At 30.1% G+C, this 18,809-nt stretch overlaps 8 protein-coding genes across 8 annotated transcripts, besides 3 other annotated features; 3 read left to right on the top strand and 5 right to left on the bottom strand.

Annotated features, from left to right (window-relative positions):
• The first annotated feature begins 1,414 nt into the window (after positions 1-1,414).
• Positions 1,415-2,454: a mobile genetic element.
• A 3,223-nt stretch (positions 2,455-5,677) lies between these two features.
• Positions 5,678-7,842: a mobile genetic element.
• A 36-nt stretch (positions 7,843-7,878) lies between these two features.
• On the bottom strand, positions 7,879-8,553 carry TVAGG3_0974570 (CUE domain family; the record flags this gene model as incomplete). Its single annotated transcript, XM_001319170.1, has 1 exon — positions 7,879-8,553. One exon carries the CDS (start codon positions 8,551-8,553, stop codon positions 7,879-7,881), a length of 675 nt encoding a protein of 224 aa, XP_001319205.1.
• Positions 8,554-9,367: 814 nt separating this feature from the next.
• Positions 9,368-10,048, top strand: TVAGG3_0974560 (vacuolar transport; the record flags this gene model as incomplete). The annotated part of the gene is made up of 1 exon (XM_001319171.2): positions 9,373-9,951. The coding sequence occupies one exon, from the start codon at positions 9,373-9,375 to the stop codon at positions 9,949-9,951; it is 579 nt and encodes a 192-aa protein (XP_001319206.1).
• A 389-nt stretch (positions 10,049-10,437) lies between these two features.
• Positions 10,438-12,015, top strand: TVAGG3_0974550 (uncharacterized protein; the record flags this gene model as incomplete). Its single annotated transcript, XM_001319172.1, has 1 exon — positions 10,438-12,015. The coding sequence occupies one exon, from the start codon at positions 10,438-10,440 to the stop codon at positions 12,013-12,015; it is 1,578 nt and encodes a 525-aa protein (XP_001319207.1).
• A 332-nt stretch (positions 12,016-12,347) lies between these two features.
• On the bottom strand, positions 12,348-13,199 carry TVAGG3_0974540 (perineurial glial growth protein family; the record flags this gene model as incomplete). The annotated part of the gene is made up of 1 exon (XM_001319173.1): positions 12,515-13,180. One exon carries the CDS (start codon positions 13,178-13,180, stop codon positions 12,515-12,517), a length of 666 nt encoding a protein of 221 aa, XP_001319208.1.
• A 74-nt stretch (positions 13,200-13,273) lies between these two features.
• Positions 13,274-14,242, top strand: TVAGG3_0974530 (WD repeat-containing protein family; the record flags this gene model as incomplete). The annotated part of the gene is made up of 1 exon (XM_001319174.1): positions 13,274-14,242. The coding sequence occupies one exon, from the start codon at positions 13,274-13,276 to the stop codon at positions 14,240-14,242; it is 969 nt and encodes a 322-aa protein (XP_001319209.1).
• A 281-nt stretch (positions 14,243-14,523) lies between these two features.
• On the bottom strand, positions 14,524-15,160 carry TVAGG3_0974520 (assembly abnormal protein 6-related family; the record flags this gene model as incomplete). Its single annotated transcript, XM_001319175.1, has 1 exon — positions 14,524-15,138. The coding sequence occupies one exon, from the start codon at positions 15,136-15,138 to the stop codon at positions 14,524-14,526; it is 615 nt and encodes a 204-aa protein (XP_001319210.1).
• Positions 15,161-15,292: 132 nt separating this feature from the next.
• Positions 15,293-16,214: a mobile genetic element.
• A 98-nt stretch (positions 16,215-16,312) lies between these two features.
• On the bottom strand, positions 16,313-17,146 carry TVAGG3_0974500 (enoyl-(acyl carrier protein) reductase family; the record flags this gene model as incomplete). Its single annotated transcript, XM_001319176.2, has 1 exon — positions 16,313-17,146. One exon carries the CDS (start codon positions 17,144-17,146, stop codon positions 16,313-16,315), a length of 834 nt encoding a protein of 277 aa, XP_001319211.1.
• Positions 17,147-17,573: 427 nt separating this feature from the next.
• TVAGG3_0974490 (uncharacterized protein) lies at positions 17,574-18,488 on the bottom strand (the record flags this gene model as incomplete). The annotated part of the gene is made up of 1 exon (XM_001319177.1): positions 17,574-18,488. One exon carries the CDS (start codon positions 18,486-18,488, stop codon positions 17,574-17,576), a length of 915 nt encoding a protein of 304 aa, XP_001319212.1.
• Positions 18,489-18,809: the final 321 nt, after the last annotated feature.

Raw genomic sequence — 18,809 nt, 5'->3', positions numbered from 1 at the left:
GATTCAATTCAACAAATCTTATGGAAATTTTCTTTTGCTGATTTATAAGCAAACACAGAGCAAAAAATTTATGCTCCAGTTTCGCACGCAGCTTTTGACATCAAGGGTAGCTTTGTCTATATGTCGAGTAAAAATGTTATTTTCCCAAAGAAAACACTTTATGTAGCTATTTAAACATTACATTGGAAAAAATATTGTGTATTTTCTGACAAAGAACTTAGATTTGAAAAGGATACTTTTTAGTGTCAATGTTTTAAAACTATTTTTTTTTAAAAGAAGCATCAAGCACAATATTTGAAATATGATAACTCTTTGGTCATTTTTTGGTTAATTTTACATGTCTTGAGGCTATGCTTACGTGCAAGAATATTTTGTTAATGTTAGAAATTTGTCATGACATTTAATTGTTTACCTGAATACTTGCTTGAGATGTCGAATGTGAATGTTTATCTAACTTGACTTTTTTCAATGGTTCCTGCATTGAAATCTATATTGTCACTGTAATAGATGGTGTGGGTGAAATCACTTTCAGAGGTTGGGCTGAGTGTTAGATCTGAGCCTCTAAATGAGAATGAACCTTGCGTGTTTTCACTATTTTCAATTGAGAAGTGAGAAAATGACTCTTCGCCGGTCTTGTAGTGAATGTAGAGACCAGAAACTGCAGTATCATCAGAATATTTGACATATCCTTGGGGTGAAGAGGTTTCGCCTATAGAAACAACTGATGGATTGAATTTGACATCAGATAATTTTGGCTTTCGTTTGATGGTAAATGTAATCGTTCCACGTGATGTTGTGTCATCACTACCTGTTGCAGAAACAGTAAGATTATGTTCGCCAGGTTGTAGACCTCCTAATGAATAATTAGCACCTGAAATTGGTGCATTGCTTTGATTGTGTCTTCATTAATTGCATCGTCATCAAGAGAGAATTTGAATTTGATCAGTGGTAAGGTACTCACTTGGATTGTTCTCAAGAACAAGCGATGTGACAATAGAAGCTGTGAATAGTTGATTAAACTTACTACAGTGTTGGTGGGTTAATTGATGGAAGTCATGAGTTTCATTCAAGACAATTATTATTTTATTCAGCTTAACAATAAAAAAGCATACATCTTGGATGCACACATGTGTAAAAATCATACCTCAAACAAATACCTTATCTTGTAATTTTATCTCACTTATTTTAACTCACTTATTTGATATTCCCTTATCTGCTATGATGCGTAATGCAACTAAAGTTTATTGTGATATAAAAATGATTTTGTAATAGTTCTCCGAAATATATGTTGAAGGCGTGACAAAGTCGTCGAAAAATGATAGAATTACAATATATACCATTATTTTCTTGTTTGAATTATTTGAGAAAAATTGGACTGAATTAAAAATCGAATATTAAAGGAAACGTTTATTAAGGGTGCACACGAGAGGATCATGTAAACTTCAGAATTTAGAACCTTATTTTTAGGCATTATCTTGGCTACCTATTTAGGCTCGAAAAGCAAAAAATATCAAAAAATACAACTTGAGTCCATTATGACCCTTTCATGGAGGTAGTTTTTATCCGCTAGTATTTTCCCTTTGAATCTCTTTACAATTCGAAATCAAATTCAAAACTCAGTAGAAGAAAGGAAGAATCGACTTACATACGGTTGTAATACGAATAAATACATATATTTAATTATTTTTATTTTACATATAATTGTTTGAAGCTCATATTCCAACAAATTTTTAAAAAAAACATTAAAATGTTGAAAATGTTCATATATTTTAATAGGGTTTTGGCACTTTATTGAGGAATTACTACATACATAGTCGAACTGAACTTGATATTTTGAAATTTAAATTATTTATCAAAATTAAAATTTAACTTGAAATTTATAATTATTTAGTCATATTTTGCATAATTCTAAGTAGATTTTGTAAAAAATCAAGAAAGAAAAATTTTAACGTGCATTATTTTTTTCTTTTTTATAATAATACATATTATTATATAATTAACATATTCATAATGTTTCACCCTTTCAAAAATATAATCCTCCTCCTCTCAAATAAACGTACATACGGGTGGCCTCTTTTTTCAAAAAATTAAAATTTGAAATTTTGGGCTCAAATATTAGAGATTTTTTCAACCTTCAACGATATATGTTGTCTATATCAGACCTCCTTTCTTTTTGATACTTAACATTGTTCCTAAATCTTAGCCGTTAAGGCTGTTCTGAAAATATTTTTTTTTTCGAAAAAATTCAAAAAAAATTCTTAAAATTCAAAAATCCCTTAATTCCTAAGGATTTTGGAAAAAAGTTTTTACATGAACATGTGTATATTATATGAAGTATATTGATAAGATAAAAATCAAATTTTATTGCATATTCATCGAGAAAATAAACTAACGAATCCCTCAAAATTGAGAGGGTAATCCTCCTCTCAAATAAACGTACATACAGGTGCACCCTTAATAATATATAGTCAGGAGAAAAAGGTGTAAACCTTGATATTTAGGAGCCAATATTAATATCAATAGTATACTCATATTGAGTATATTTGGGCAGTGTATTCTAAACAAAAACTTAAAAATATGGATATTTAGATAATTTAATTTTTTAAAAAACCTTAATAAGACTCAAAAAAATCATTGTTAGTAAATTAAAATAGTATATAAACAATATCTTTATTCGTTTTCACCAATGAAACATACATTTCTTTGAATAATTTGCAAGAATTCTATTCTTGTCGGCTTTCATTAAGGCCATGTGTAAAAATATTGTTCTATTAATTTGATCCTTTGGGCTGTAACCGGTCTAAATTGACTTCGGCGGGCATAAACCAAATAAATTTCATTATTTGGCGTATTTCATTGATAAATATTAAGGAAGATGACCCAAGTTTTCGGAAGTACCCTTACATTGAGTGACTCGGTGCTAATCTATCAAGGAAATCTTGAGTTGGAGTTGGATAATCCAAAATGAAAAAATTCTAAACGTTCATTTTTATATAAGTTTTATTTCTTTCATCTTTAGATTAAGTTTGTTATATTTCAATGTTTCTATGTGTAATATAATCCTATTTTCAAACATTTATGGAATTATAAAATTTGCAATTTCAAATTGCAATTCTAACATTCATATTGTAAGCAATATCTATACTCACCATGTATACATATATTGTTCATTATTGAAGTTTGTTGTTTAAATTTTAAATTGAATTTGGTATTATTGTGGTAAAAAATCAATTCAATTAATATTACGCAATGAGAAATTTTATTTTCTAATATGAAATCGATTTTTACAATTAAACTAAAAAAATACGCCTTCTCAATATGGTTTAAACCTTTTTTGATATGTTATTTCAGTGTTCAAACTGCTCGTTAGTTAATTCATATAAAAATGATCGAGCATATATTAAATGCTATTATAGAACAATGTAATGAACTACCATTGAAATCAATATGCGTAATTTTTATAAAATATTAAAGATTATTTGAGATTTTAAATATCCATTTTCTTCAAAGAATTATAATTGTTATAATATGGGGAAGCTATTTATGTTATTATTTATATATACTATCATATAATAGCTAATATCTCATTATTAAATCTATTTTGAATTTTTGAACTAATCATACCTCCCAGATCGCACACATATGTGGACAATATTTTTCCTACTTTCAATCCTAAAGATTTAAGGTTTACACCTTTTTGCCCGGTTTACACCTTTTTCTCCTGACTATATAAGAACTTCATTGACAATAGTTATGCTTTTCAAGCTTTAAAAGTAAAAAAGTAGTGCGAAATGAGAAAGGAAAATTGAGAGTCATAAGGGAAATATAAATTATGAATGCATTGCTTAACAATTAGTGGTCTCATAAAAAGAAATTTAATCTATAGATTTTCTAAATGTGATTAAATTTCTTTCATTTTAGACAGTATATGTTACGATTGAATAACATATCATTATTTCTTCATTTATTAAAACTTAAACAGAAGTATCGTCCCTTCGGCCCCATTTTCACTGAACTGTAGATCATATTTCAAACTATAATTTAACTTAAATTTCATGCAGGGCGGATATATAAGCAATCAATTGATTTGTTTTTACTCTTCATTAGTCATTCATCTATTTTGACAATGAAAAACATTTTGACAACATATTCCATTCTGATAATACTTACGAAATATTTTTGGCTATCATTGTTAATTATGCATATAAAGTGTGTTCTCGAGACTCGAATTTGCTCTCTAAGACTTCAGTAAGACCAATAGTGCTTCATAAGTTTGTTCACTATTAAGACGTTGATTTAAGCTGTTTGCCTTGATCTTTGTCGGTAAACTTGCAGGTGACGGTTATTTCGCTGGACTTAGTAATTGGGGAGGATGTAGATGAGATGGTTAATGATGTGATAGAAGGTTTATTCTTGATGCTGATGGTGCCAACATCGATTTTATCTGATGATTTCAATTCAGATCTGTCGTTGGTAATTGATAGCAATGTTGCTGCCAGAGACACTATCTGGAATGGTAATAGAAACTGGAACTGATGTAGGGTCTGTTCCTGGACTAACTGTGTATTCTGCTTGGCCAAGTTCTATTGGATCTGAGGTCTGGACAGCTTCTACATAAACGATGCCATCATATTTGCTGGTGACAGCGAATGTGATTGTTTCTGAAGCTCCATTACTTATGTATTCAGGAAAAGCTTCTGTGGAAGTCTTTGCAATGGTAGGTTTAGTAATAAATTTGATTGTTTCTGTAGTATCATCAGATTTTGCTACGGTTGCTGAATCGGGATCTGTATCGTCACTACAAAAGATTGTGTATGTGAAATCATCTTCAGAAGTTGGGCTGAGTGTTAGATCTTGACAAGAAAATGATAAAAATCCAGCAGTTCTTTCATCGTTTGGAACTGTGAAACTCTAGAATGAGATTTGATAATTCCAACATCTAATCCTCCTCCAACTACAGATGCTAGGCTATTTCTGCCTGCAGAGTTAAAGAAAGAAATGAATACTTCTTTGTTTGGCTATCTAGATTCTGATCCTGCTAGCGGAGGTAAGTTAATTAGAACTAATACTAAAGATGGGTTAAACTTTCAATATAATTCTCCATTTAGTGCAATGTCTGTAGAAATTAACTCGCGTAAGACATGCTTAGATGATAAAAAATACCCTAAATGGAATTTTAATGATGATACATTAAGATTTAAGCAGCATATGACTCCTTCTAAAAGCTTTGACTCTCTGAAAAAGAAAAATCAGTAAAAGTTCTTTAATTTGATTCTAATTTTCTTTTTTAATCTTAATTCCTAGAAATGTCACTTTTTACTTCAGATTCTGTAATTAAAAAAACTAACTGGACACACTGTAGTGCAATAATTGCTTACTTATATACATCTGACTTTAATTCAAATTTCTGACAATTGTCATGAAGATTCAATGAAAAATAACCCGAAACACATTAATCACATTTTATGCTCAAATTTTCTAAGATAGGGATCTGAAAAAGCACAATAAAGTATCGAATGCGCTTGTTATTGATTTTGTGAGAGAATGTCAGAAAAGTGAACCCTTGATGTGAGCTTCCATATGTACTAGATATTATTTAATTACAATATCTGAATCCAGTTATATCACTCTCTCTTTTTTAAGTATAAAAAGTGACATTTCTAGGAATTAAGATTAAGGGTTGACCGACCTAAATTGAGAGGACGTAATCCTCCCGATTTTTTCATTTTCAGCCTTGGTAAAATACCCTCGAAAACTCAAAAAAATTGACTTGTGTCCATTTAAAAGGGTTCGTCGAGAGGTGTCAAATTATTGATTTTCAGGATCGTAACTCATAATTTTTTACAATCATATTAAAATTATGCGAGAAAACAAGCAAAAATATTCGTTATTTTAGTATCAAATACTACAAATCCTAGATTGCAATATATTTTAGCACGTAAAATTCCAAAATTTACCGTAATTGAATAAAATTTACAATAAACATCAATCCATTCTAGATTTTGCATATTGTTAATGATTTCCATACTATTTGTTTGCAGACTGTTCTAATGTTAACCGCGATTGTCTAAATCAATTTCATATAATTAAAATTTACAAATCCCATGCGATTATTATTTCTTGTCTGCAAAACACCTGTGCAACCTCTTTAAATGTAGTTGCTTCAAACTATTAAAATACCAAATTTATTTATTTTATTCCCAAGAATGAAATACATTGACTAGAATTCTCGCAGTAAGCGTTATAAATATTGAGAAATATTGTGAACTAAATGTCTTGTTTACTAATTTGTTCGATTATTTTTAATATTTTTTTCCATTATGTTGAAAAATCAAAAGAATTTTTATTATTTTTAAATTACTAGGAGTATTAATGAAAATTTTAATCTCCTATTTTTATACAAAGAATGGAAACTGGATGGTGAATCATTAAATATCTGAAATTCTGCGCATCAGCTTCGATATTATAACTCAGTTGTTAAAATCAATGCTAGCAAATATTTAGACACCAACTAAACTTGGTTCATTTCTGATGCATATTTTTTTTTTACTTTTTTCCAATTGAAATCGAATTTTACAAAACAGTTTTTTGATGATAATTTCTACAAAAATAGAATTAACATTCATTTGCTAAGATAAACAATGTCAAATTTTTAAAAATTAACGAAATCGTTCGTATCTTTTCAGGAAGGTATGTCGGCGAAAAAAATTCGTATACCAAATCAAATAACATCATATGAAGATATTATTAATTGTACGTATTCCGATTTTTGAGCAACTTTAGAAATCGATTTCAAGATTTTGGCAATTTGATCATTTATTAAATTAGTACATATGTAATAAAATGATATTCAATTTTCCAAAATTGTATATAGTGCCAATAAATTTTACTGAAATAAATATAATGGGAATGATATAAAGTTTGTGACAAAATATTCATTTTTATACAAAGAAGCTATTCATTTTTAAACAACTATTTGAATATACCATCTGTATTATTAGATATTGATCAGATTTCAATATCTGAATAATTCAGCTTGAATTACTATTCTATAAAATCTGTTACACATGGATATATGGTGTTAGGAATCAATATTTTGATTATAAGATTAATACAAAAAAACTTTGGGATATTATTCTCATTTTGCAAAACACTTCAATTTGGAACGGAATAAATATATATTCAGCAATAATTAATTCTTTTTGCCGTTTGTAATTCTAGCAACATTCCAAAATGGAGGAGTTTTTTAAAAATAAAGAAAATTTTTATAGAAAAAAATCAAAACAAAAAAATTTATTTTCAAACTATATTTTTCAAACCTTTAATCAATAAAAACACAATTGTTAATATTCATTCTTTCTATTGTGCTATTCGAATAGTACGATTTATACTTTTTTTGCTAATTTATTAAATATGTCGAATCCGCGGAGGAGCGCTGTTGCAAAATGATCTATGATGTGTAGCGGTGTTTTGATAAAAAGAGGTCGGTCAACGTTTTTGAGTTTTTTCGACCTCATTATTTTTCTGATTTATCTGTTGCATTATATCAAGGGTACAATAATGCATAATATGTCACTGTTTTTATCTAAAAATTCCATAGTATTTCTGTAAAAAATTTATCCATAAAAAATTTTTCCAATCGAAAGAAAAATCGAAAATTTTTGAAATTTTTATAGAACAATATTGTGACCGAAAATTCATTCTCGTTGCATACATCTCATTAAGGTAAAACATTATCTGAAACAACCATGTTTTAAAAAATTATAGATAACGAGATATTTGATACTTAATATCAATAAATTTTGAATGCCCTCTCAAAAATTGAATGGACGTCAGTCAACCCTTAAAAAAGAAAATTAGAATCAAATTAAAGAACTTTTACTGATTTTTCTTTTTCAGAGAGTCAAAGCTTTTAGAAGGAGTCATATGCTGCTTAAATCTTAATGTATCATCATTAAAATTCCATTTAGGGTATTTTTTATCATCTAAGCATGTCTTACGCGAGTTAATTTCTACAGACATTGCACTAAATGGAGAATTATATTGAAAGTTTAACCCATCTTTAGTATTAGTTCTAATTAACTTACCTCCGCTAGCAGGATCAGAATCTAGATAGCCAAACAAAGAAGTATTCATTTCTTTCTTTAACTCTGCAGGCAGAAATAGCCTAGCATCTGTAGTTGGAGGAGGATTAGATGTTGGGCGCTTAACTGGGGATTGTATATTATTATTATAGTAATTATTATTATATTTTTGATTTTGCATCACATTTGATGTAGTATTTTGCTGGTTTTGATGGTTATATTGCGGAATATATTGTTGTTGATAATTTTGAGTTTGTTGAGCAGGCTGTTGCATATCCTGCCCTGCTGACTTAGTTTTATTCGATTTCCAAGTGATAGATCTATCACCTTGCAATAATCTATCCATTGTTCGTTCAAAACTACCACATTCTGCTAACATCAAACGTATAGTTTCCGTATCTACAGCAGGAAACATCTCGCTTAACATTTTAAGACTTTCACTCATAGGAACTTGGCTATTTCCATACATTTAAATTTTTAATCAGTCCATAGAGATTTTGAATTCAAAAATTTTCAGTCAAAATCTTTAAAATCATGAATATTTGGAGAAATAACACCTTTATATATGAATTATTTAAAATGAGCAAAAAATGCTTATTTGGCCTCATAAACTGTCGTTTTATTTTCATCATTTCATGAACTTTGTTCATTAAGAAGCATAAACCTTTCCAGATGTTGTAATATATAAATTAAGAGCATTATGCTAAACAGTGCATTAAATGTTGACAGTACTTTTGATTTTGTCAAAGCATCAAACAAATTTGATGTAAATGGGTGTACTTTCATTATTACACTAATGTGACAAAGCATGTGTATCTTTTGTTCACATAACAATGAAGAAAAACTCCAGAAATAAAAATGTACTCAATCAAATGACATTAAATGTGGAAAATTTCATTAGTCCTACGTATGCACAAAATGAAAAACATGTTTTTATTTTAATAAAAAGAGAATCGCAAATAATTTCAATAAAACTTTATATATAAATTAAATATTATATCAATAAGAAAGGATTACTAAGTTACATCTAGATTCCCGAAGTATCATCTGATTTTAAATTAACCTTTCTTTTATGAAAATAAAAAATGCCAATCAAAAAAAATTTGACACCATCCAAAAATAACAGTTTAATTTTATTGATGAAAATTTTATTACTTTGATCTCACATTGATGACATTAATTGTATATTATTGCTAAAGGCATGCATTTGAATGTAAATCAAAAATTTTTGAATCACCGGAAAAAGCTCACCGGAATTGACTCAAATATAATCGTTCATTTTTCTAAAATGGGTCTTTTTGGAAAGAAAGTCTCTCCAGAAGAAAAGTTGAAGCAGTTCAAGCTCTCCATTCGCAAGTCTTGCCGTGAAATCGAGCGTGAAAGGAGACGTCTTGAGCAAAATGAAGTTAAAATGAAAAATGAAATGAAGAGACTCGCTCAAAAGAACGAATTAGATTCTGTAATGATCATTGCAAAAGATGTTGTTCGCAACCGCAGTGCTATGAAGAAATTCCTTAAGCTTGGTTCTCAGCTCGAATCATTAGGCCTTCGTATCGAAACAATCAAGGCTCAAGCTGGTGTTACAGCCGCTCTTAAGGGTGCAGCTGGTGCTATGACACAGCTCAACAGAATGGTTAACTTACCTCAAATGCAGGCAATCATGATGAAGTTCATGCAAGAGAACGAAATGATGGACATGAAGTCCGAAATGGTCGATGAACAAATGGATGACCTTTGGGATGATGAGGGCACAATGGAAGAAGAGACAGCAGCTCAGTATTCCCAAATCTTCTCAGAAATGGGCATCCCAGTCCCAGCTAACATTGCTGCTGCTACTGGTGAAGGTCCAATTGCTGGTGTTGCTTAAAAATATCATTATTGTTTACCAAAATACATATTTCAAACTTCAAAATCGTAAAAGCTACCATGCTCGGTAAATAAACATATTTATATTTTATTGTTAATTTACAGCTAAATTCATTTACCCACTTAACTTTTCATTTTATTTTAGATCGTAACCAAATATTTTATGTTATGGGCATTTGAAATAGCCATAGCCATATATTTTGGATACGAATTTGTTAGTATATTCGCTAGAAATACATACGATGGACTTCAAAGACTTGCAATAGGTACAATTTTAGGAATTATTATTCAAGCTTGGGTTGCATTCATATTTTCATATTTTATTGAACTTGCACCTCCTTTGGGACTTTATATTACTGTATTTTTCCTTATCGTATCATTAATAATACATCATTTTAATCATAAAAATAAAGTGAAGCTCATTTTCAGTCTTTCAACAGCCCAAATTTGGACGTACTCGTTATCTTTTGGTCTATTTTTCTTCATAATGTATCTTTCAATGTTCGAAAATAATGCTTATTCAAAAGGATCAGGATACTCAGACTTAGGATTCCACCTTAATATTATTACATCAATAGCTCACGGATTCAATCATAAAAGACATGATTTTATGACAGTAGAAAGCCCTATTTTTTCAGGAGTTCAACTTGTATATCCAATTATACCAAACTTTTATTCTGCCTTCCTTATTTCCACAGGGCATTGCTCAATTCGATATTCTTTATTGATCCCTTCAACTTTAGTTGGCTGGTCATTCATTATTTCTTTGTACTCGCTTTCTTTGTACTTTACGCGTTCACATTTTGCTGCCACACTATCCGTAATTATCTATTTCAATTTAGGCGGCCTTGGATTTATGGTTCTGAAAGATGAAAAATGCAGAAAATACGGATATTGGGATTTAGTATTCAATTGGTGCAACAATAATCCTCAGTATTGGTTCCACCCTCTAACTCATATCATTATTCCCCAAAGAGCTTCGTTATTTGTTTTTCCTTTAATATATTGGGCATATTTGTCAATATTACTTGCTATTCTAAAGAAGAATCACAAACTCATGGCTCTCGCGGGTCTCCTCACTGCATTAATGCCTCAAGTTCAATTACATGCTTATTTATCTATTGCAGAATGGTCAATTCTTTTCTGTTTGTTAAAACTAATAGAAGGTGAATGGAAAAACTTCAAAAGTTACTTTATCATTTGGTCAGTATATGGAATTACAGCCATTCCATTAGCAATTCCACAAATTCTTCCATATCTCAAACGTGTTGGTGAATTACAAGGCCAATTTATGCAATATAATCCAATTTGGCTCTCAAAAGATTTTAAAATAGGTGATAGTTTCTTCAAACCTATAATTTTGTGGATAAATTCACTTGGAGCATTTATTGTTATATCTCTTGTTATAGGATTGTTTTATCTCAACAGATACCAAATTTCTGTTTATCTTCCTAATATAATAATTTTTATTATTGCTAATTTGATTTTATATCAACCATGGGCAGCAGATAATACGAAAATATTTTATACAGGTTGGATACCTTTTGCAGTACCTGTTGTTGCTAATTTTATGTCCAAATTAGTTAATCTCAAGTTTTCTATACCAAAATTTATTTCTTGTTTTGTTTTATTTTGCATATTACTAATTTTACTAACCATAAGTGGTCTTCTCACAACGATCACAACTATGCAATATCCAACATGTATTTATCACAAAGAGGCAGGATCATTTGATTTCGGATTATGGGTAGCAGAGAATACGCCAGTGAAAGCAATTTTCAGTATGGAAGGCGGTCCTGGAAATCCTATTCCAGCAATTGCAGGAAGGCAGATGTACTGTGGTTATGGCGGATGGATTTATACTCATGGTCTTCCTATGGATAGATATTGGGAAATTGTTTCAACGGGAAGAGATCCGTCAAATTTCTCTTTTTATGATAATAACGGTATTATGTACGCCGGAAATATCGCTTCCACACAATACAGTTTTGATACTCCTTTATATGGATGGTCAAAAGTTTTTGATGCTGAATCTAACGTATTGTATAGAAGATCTCAGATATAAATTTATATGTAATATTATTGATTTGTTTGAAAATAAATCGAATTGTTTCTATATAAAGACGTCACACTTTTGCTTTATCCATTTTGAGAACTAACATCCTACATAAATTTATTTTATATAAATCTTATTTGGAACTTTTCTTTAGCAACTTGTATCAGTATTGACAATGGCATATAATGAATGAAAATAAAAGTATTTCGGCAAAAAAAGGACATTAATGGATACAAAAGATATGCAATTGAAATTTTATAAAAGATTAGGATGAAAGTCTAGCTAAAATTGAATTCAGTATTGATAAAAAATTCAAGATAACAAAAATGGAATATTTTACAATAAACAATTGCAGTATTGAAATATAAAAATGGAATTTTGTTTCAATAAAGTAATATAAAGGATCTACAGAACTGTAATATGTGAATAACCTGCGTGAAACCAATTAATATCGAATAGTTCTCAAAATAAATAAAAATCAGAAAAAAATTAATGAATTAAAGCCATTCTAGTTGTCTGTATGCGGTGTTGGAGGGCCAAAAATAGGATGGATATAACAATTATTGGATTTGCCGATTTGGAATAGTGGAATTTCGCTATTTTTAATTCTTTTCACGTCTTCTGTAATTTTTGGAGGGTGTATGTTCATTTTGCTGAAGTTAAGTATAAATGGCTCATTATTTGAATTATAAAATTTCATTCCAAAGTTTCCTGTTGGAACATGTATTTGAGGTTCATTATACATCATAGATCTGTTTGAAATTGATTCGAAAGGCTTGTCATTGAATTTAATTGGCTTTTTATGATAATGTTGACATTTTCCTGATAATGCACAGTCGCAATAAGAAAGTTGCCATCCAAGGAACTCAACTTTGTGTCCGACATGGCATTTTTTAGCGCAAACAATACAACATCCTTTCTTCTTGTCATTTGGCCAACATGTTCTGCAATGAAACCATGGCTGCTTAATTAAAACAGCTCCATTATCTTCTACACTGCATGTCATCGTATCGAAATCATCAAATTCGTAAACTACACGATCAGATTCAGGTGTTGTTTCCCATTTATCTAAAATCGCCTGAAGACACTGAAGTTTTGTTGCACTCGGTAATTCATTCATAATTTCATCTTTGTGCTGATCGTGAAATCGTTGGAATGGTGGTATATAACTCATTTTTTAAAAAATACTTTACAGAACGATACAATTGAATTTTGACAAAATCATTTTACAAAATCACTTTATTTGTCAAATTCTTAAATCGTTGAAATGTTAAATATCGATCAGACGCCTCGCTGGTCGATCAAAGAAGAGAATTCAGAAGTTTTTCATGTGCAGATATCGCAGGATTCTAATTTTGTTGCTAGCGGGCTTTCAAATGGTTTAATCTCATTACGAAGTGCTACAACTGGTAGGCTTTCATATACATTACAGCAGTCTGAATTGCAATTTCCTGTAACTTCATTACGTTTTAATCCAAAAGATCCCAAATTTTTTATTGCATCATCCGCAGATGGCGTAATTAAAGAATGGACTACTAAAAACTCAATATCAAAGTGGTCCACACAAGAACACGATAATCAAATCTATTGTCTTGACTTTCAGAACACAGGAACTCTCTTTGCATCAGCAGGTCGAGATTGTCATGTTAGAGTTTATGATAATGAATCAAAGAAACAAGTTTTAGATCTAGCTAGAAATGAATTCGATTTAGAAACTACTCGAGGCCATTGCAATAGAATATATTCACTTAAATTTCATCCTGAAGATCCAGGAGTTCTTATTTCTGGTGGATGGGATGATACTCTGCAAGTATGGGACCTTAGAAGTGCTTCTCCTGTTCGCGCTATTTTCGGACCTCACGTTTGTGGAGATTCCATTGATATTAACGGAAATTACATATTGGCATGCAGCTGGAGATCTGATGAACAAGTTCAAATATTTGATATTAGAACATACACACCGGTAACAACCATGAAATGGTCGCAATCAGTAGATGATGCACAATGTTTAATTTATGCAGCGAAATTCCATCCAAATGGACAAAACTTCCTCGCAGGAGGCAGTGGAGTGAACCAAGTCAGAATTTTCTCAACAGAAAAAGATAGATCTATTGGAACTCCTCTAAACTTATCTGCTCCTGTATTTTCCATATGCATGCCTACAAATGCATCACTAGCTATAATAGGTACCGGAGATGGAACAATTGTTGCTCATCCTTTAATATCTTCAAATTAATTAATTTTTTTTTTCTTACTTTCTGTTTATTTATCTACATTTTGTGTTATAATATAGTCAAAGGAGATACTTAACTTATGCGTTTATTTATTATCAAACTTTTTTATTAATTTTTTTTTATCTTTTTATAAATATTGTATGTTTAGTATTCATTTCAACTTAATTTACTTATGCTACATCAATGGCAATAAATATTCATTAAATTTAATCTTTTCAGATTTTTGTTGATATGTATAAATACTAGATTGGGAAATTGTAATTTATAATAATAAACTTAATATTTACTTACGCGGTGTTGGAGATCTAGGTGGAGTTACAGGTGATTTAGGTAAAATAGAGCTAGAAGACTTTGGTTCGCTAACTCTCATAGTACGGCAAAGGTCTTCTTTTTGCTCTCTTGCAGCTTTAAGATCTGCTCTAGATTTATCGAATCTATATTGAATTTGTCTTCTGATGAATTCGTCTGTTTCTGGTTCGAGCTCAACATCAAAGAGATCGACTTGTTTAATTTCTAAGCTTTGTTTGAAGCCAAGTTGGCAATTGTCTCCTTGAGATAAGACAATTGTATAATTTGGATCTTTCTGTGAATTTGCGTGAATATATTTCATAATACTTGTGATAAAATCTTTGAAATTGATCGATAATCCCGATTGGTTCTTGAAATCGTCAAATGTCTTTTCTTCGAACTCTGCAAAATAGAAAAAGTATAAGTCAGCTTCCATAGTGACTTCAATACGGAACCTCGTATCATTATCGTAGGTAATAATTCGCATATGAAAAGGTGCATCTGGAACAATGTTCTTTTGCTCATCCTGGAATTTCAATGGTGTGTCCTCATCGAACTTAATCTCGCCACCATCTTCTAGACTTGGATCTATATACTCCTTCGGTGACATATATCTATAAATTCTGTTTTTTTTATCGTCTAACAGAAAAATAAATCAAAGAAGAATTCCATTTTATGAAAATGAGCAATGAAATAGCAAATATCTCTGAAATACTCATTATTGGCAATAAAAATCAAATGAAAAAATGCGTTACATGAAAAAAAAAGGTGACCAAACTATTTTTTGAAAGTCCGCCATAACTTTAATGGTACTATTTCAGCGTGTACAATGAATACAAAAATTCTAAGAGTGCCACATAAAATAGTACTTTAGACTTGAGTTAATGCTACCAAGCAAATGTTAAAAAGATGACTTTAGTGTTTTGATAATCAAAGATTAAAATCATTATTGTCTAAATCAATAATCATAACGACAGAAGTTAATGTTTTTTCATCAGTGCTTTAAATCCACTTTTAAAAGTATACCTCAAAAATCAAAATATCAAAAAAAATTGGCCGATAGGTTTGGCTTTAATTTTTGTCTGCTTTTATGATTTGATATGGATGTTATAATTTTAAAAGTTGAGCCAAATTCACCAATAGATTTTTGAGATTTGCAAATACTCAATAATTTTCAGCGTGTTATCTTTTATTAAAAGAACTATTTGGTTTCAGTATCGTATAAATTGATATTTACTTTCTATTTGAACCTTCATTTAGCTAATGATTTAATAATACAGATTTCATCTAGTCCTTATAAGAGAATTTTGAATTTGTTATAATAAAAAAACAAACAGATATAGCTTACACTTCTATAATAAAGATACCTTTTATAGAAATCAGTATGAAATGTGTTTTGGCTTATTGGAAGCATATCAGACATAATCGCCATAATCAAAAAATCTATATACCCAATAAGTAATAAATTTGTCGATATAGATTTTCCATAAAATTAGTTTTTAGTCTGATCTTAAAATAAATTTAATTTTTTATAAAAAAAATCACATTTAAAAGTACCTTTTTAGTAGCTCGAAATCCTGTTGGTGGATTTCGGGCGTACTTCAAAATTAGCTTTTCTTCTACATATGCAAGCTATATTTTAAATATGGGGCAAATCGGATCGGCGAAAGGAGTTTAGTTACCTTTGAAAAAAATTGAATCATTTTGTCACTCACTAAAAAAATCGTTAAATAGCTATAACATGTGAACTCTAATATAATTTAATATCACAAGAAAGATATCTTTTATATGTTATTTGCATTATCAAAAATCGGACGCAAAGGAGCAGTTATAAACTTACTAGTCTGATCAATAACGTTTGCATCTAGTAGCCCAACTCCTATTCTAGTTATATATGTATAAAATCCGAAGTCGACTGAGGAAAATCTTCCAAGAGCTCTGAAAACGACCGAAGACGCGGATTCAACATCATTACCGAGTAATTGGATGAGTTTAAAGGCCCAAAACTGGGGAAAATGATCGAAAAATGCAGTTCTCTTAACAGCTCCGGGGAGTAAAACTAAAATATCAAGTTTTGGATATTCTATTGCTAGTGCTCGAGCAAATTGTTCTGTATATGCTTTTGTAGCAGCATAAAGAGAAGCGTATGGGTTGGAAAAGAAAGAAACTTGAGATGAGAAGAATATTATTCCTCCGTTTGTCTTTCGGATCTTTAAAAATGCGGCAGTTAAGTCTACCATTGATGTTATAAACGCTTGATTGTATTTATGTGGATTATTTATCTTGTGAAAATAAGATGGATAACAAAAACCTGCAGTATGAATGAGCAATTTGGGCTGGTATGTTTCAATCCATTGACATAATTCATTAGTTACTGAAATGTCCGATAAATCGCAGAAAGAAATTTTGGAATTTTCGGTAAGCTGAATTTGATTGAGTTTTTCTGTTTTCAATCCAACAATATGGACATCAAATCCCTGCTCAACTAGTTTAAGAGCAATTTGAAGTCCAATGCCGTCTGTTCCTCCAGTTATCAATGCATAACCTTTTTGATACTTTGCTCCCAGGTCTTGAGCAGGTAATATTCTTGGAAGCATTGCAATAACGAAGCGCAACATGCAACATAAAATGAATGCTAAACCTATAAGTGAAAGAAGTATGATTAGCACGTTCATCTTACATGCAAATAACTGAATTGAACTATACAGATACTCATGAATCATTGTTTATTAGGTGATATCTATTCTAATTCAATCCAGAAAATCTTAATGCAAAGATAAAAAAAATAATTTATATCTATCAGTACATCTATTTAAATTTACAACAAATAACATATAATAAATTCACACAAAACTGTAATGATCTGCACTAATGAAGCGTGCATGTGATAACAAATCATCAACGATGAAAGTTGGAATTGAAGCAGCAAGCATAGTTTTAAGTAAACTATGTTTATGCCTTCTTAATGTTCTTTGCTAGTATAAATCTTAATGTTATGAAACAGCAAATTCTATTCAAAAAGAATTTGTAGATTTCCTTATTAAACTATTGTATGATTTCCTTCATTAGATCTTCAATTTCTTTTTCTACTTGCTGAATGCTTTGATCTATCTGATTTTTTTCCGCAATATTTTTTGCAATGTCTTGTTTTAATTCTGAGATTCTAGAGCTATTTTCAGTGAATAAAGATGCCTGAGCTCGAATATGCTTTTGTAAATCATCAAACGTAGCATCATTGAAGGTTTTATTTGGATCTTGTTCTAATTGCTTAATCTTTTCATTTACCTTTTGTATCTCTGCTGCCATAGAAGCAGCAGATGCCTGTCTAGACTTTATCTTTGATTTGGCTTCATCTAATTCAAATTTTGCTTGATTTAGAATAATTGTATCAAGATTTTCATACTGCTGCTTAAGTGTATTATATGTATCAAGAAGTGCATTGACTTCTTCAGAACGAGTTTTTGAAGAAGATTCTTTTAGTTTTAATTGATCGAGTTCATTCTTCAACAATTCCATATTTGATTCCAATTCTATTTGAAAAGAATCAAGCCTCTCTTCACAATCTTCTTTAATAAGTACATCTTGTAATAATTGCGATAATGAAACAGTTCCAGACATTAGATATTCAATTGTCTTGGAATCATCATATATTTTGGATGCACATGAAGCAATTTTATTTAAACTCTTTGTGCAAGTAACTGAAATTTCGTTTATTATCTGTTCTTTTTTTTCTTTCTCTGTAGATAGTTTAGTTTCGAGTAAAGTTTGTTCACTTTTCAATTCGTCAATTTGGTTATTTAATTTTGTTAGTTGAGATTGCTCTAAATCCTTAAATTTTTGAATTGATTGTGTGAACTTAGAGACATCCATTGTTCGCTCTGAGTAATTTTCACCAAAGCTCTTTCGAACGGTAAATCCTCTTTTCAGCTTCTCTCTTTGCTCAGTTAGCTCAGAACGCATATATTTTACTGCAAAATTTTGTTTAAAAGTGCACGTTTAAAATTTCAAATCAACACAGCATTTATAAAATGAAACAATTTTGCACACATTTACTTAGTTAAGGCGCATCGTTTGCAACAGGTATCTAAAATACAATGAATACCAGAATATACAATGTACATTGATCCATTATAGTAAAAACTTTCAGAAAATCATTTATAGAAAGGAAAATGTATCTAGTCAAGATAAGAACTTGGTTTACAGATTGCTTTCTCTCCAATTTAAAAATATCATTCCAACATTTAATATTCATGCTTATTATATACTTATAATTGGTACACT

Source organism: Trichomonas vaginalis, chromosome I (genome assembly GCF_026262505.1).
Source record: "Trichomonas vaginalis G3 chromosome I, whole genome shotgun sequence".
Lineage (NCBI taxonomy): Eukaryota > Parabasalia > Trichomonadida > Trichomonadidae > Trichomonas > Trichomonas vaginalis.
The sequence above is the reverse complement of the archived record's forward strand: the minus strand, read 5'-3'. Positions and strand labels throughout refer to the sequence as shown.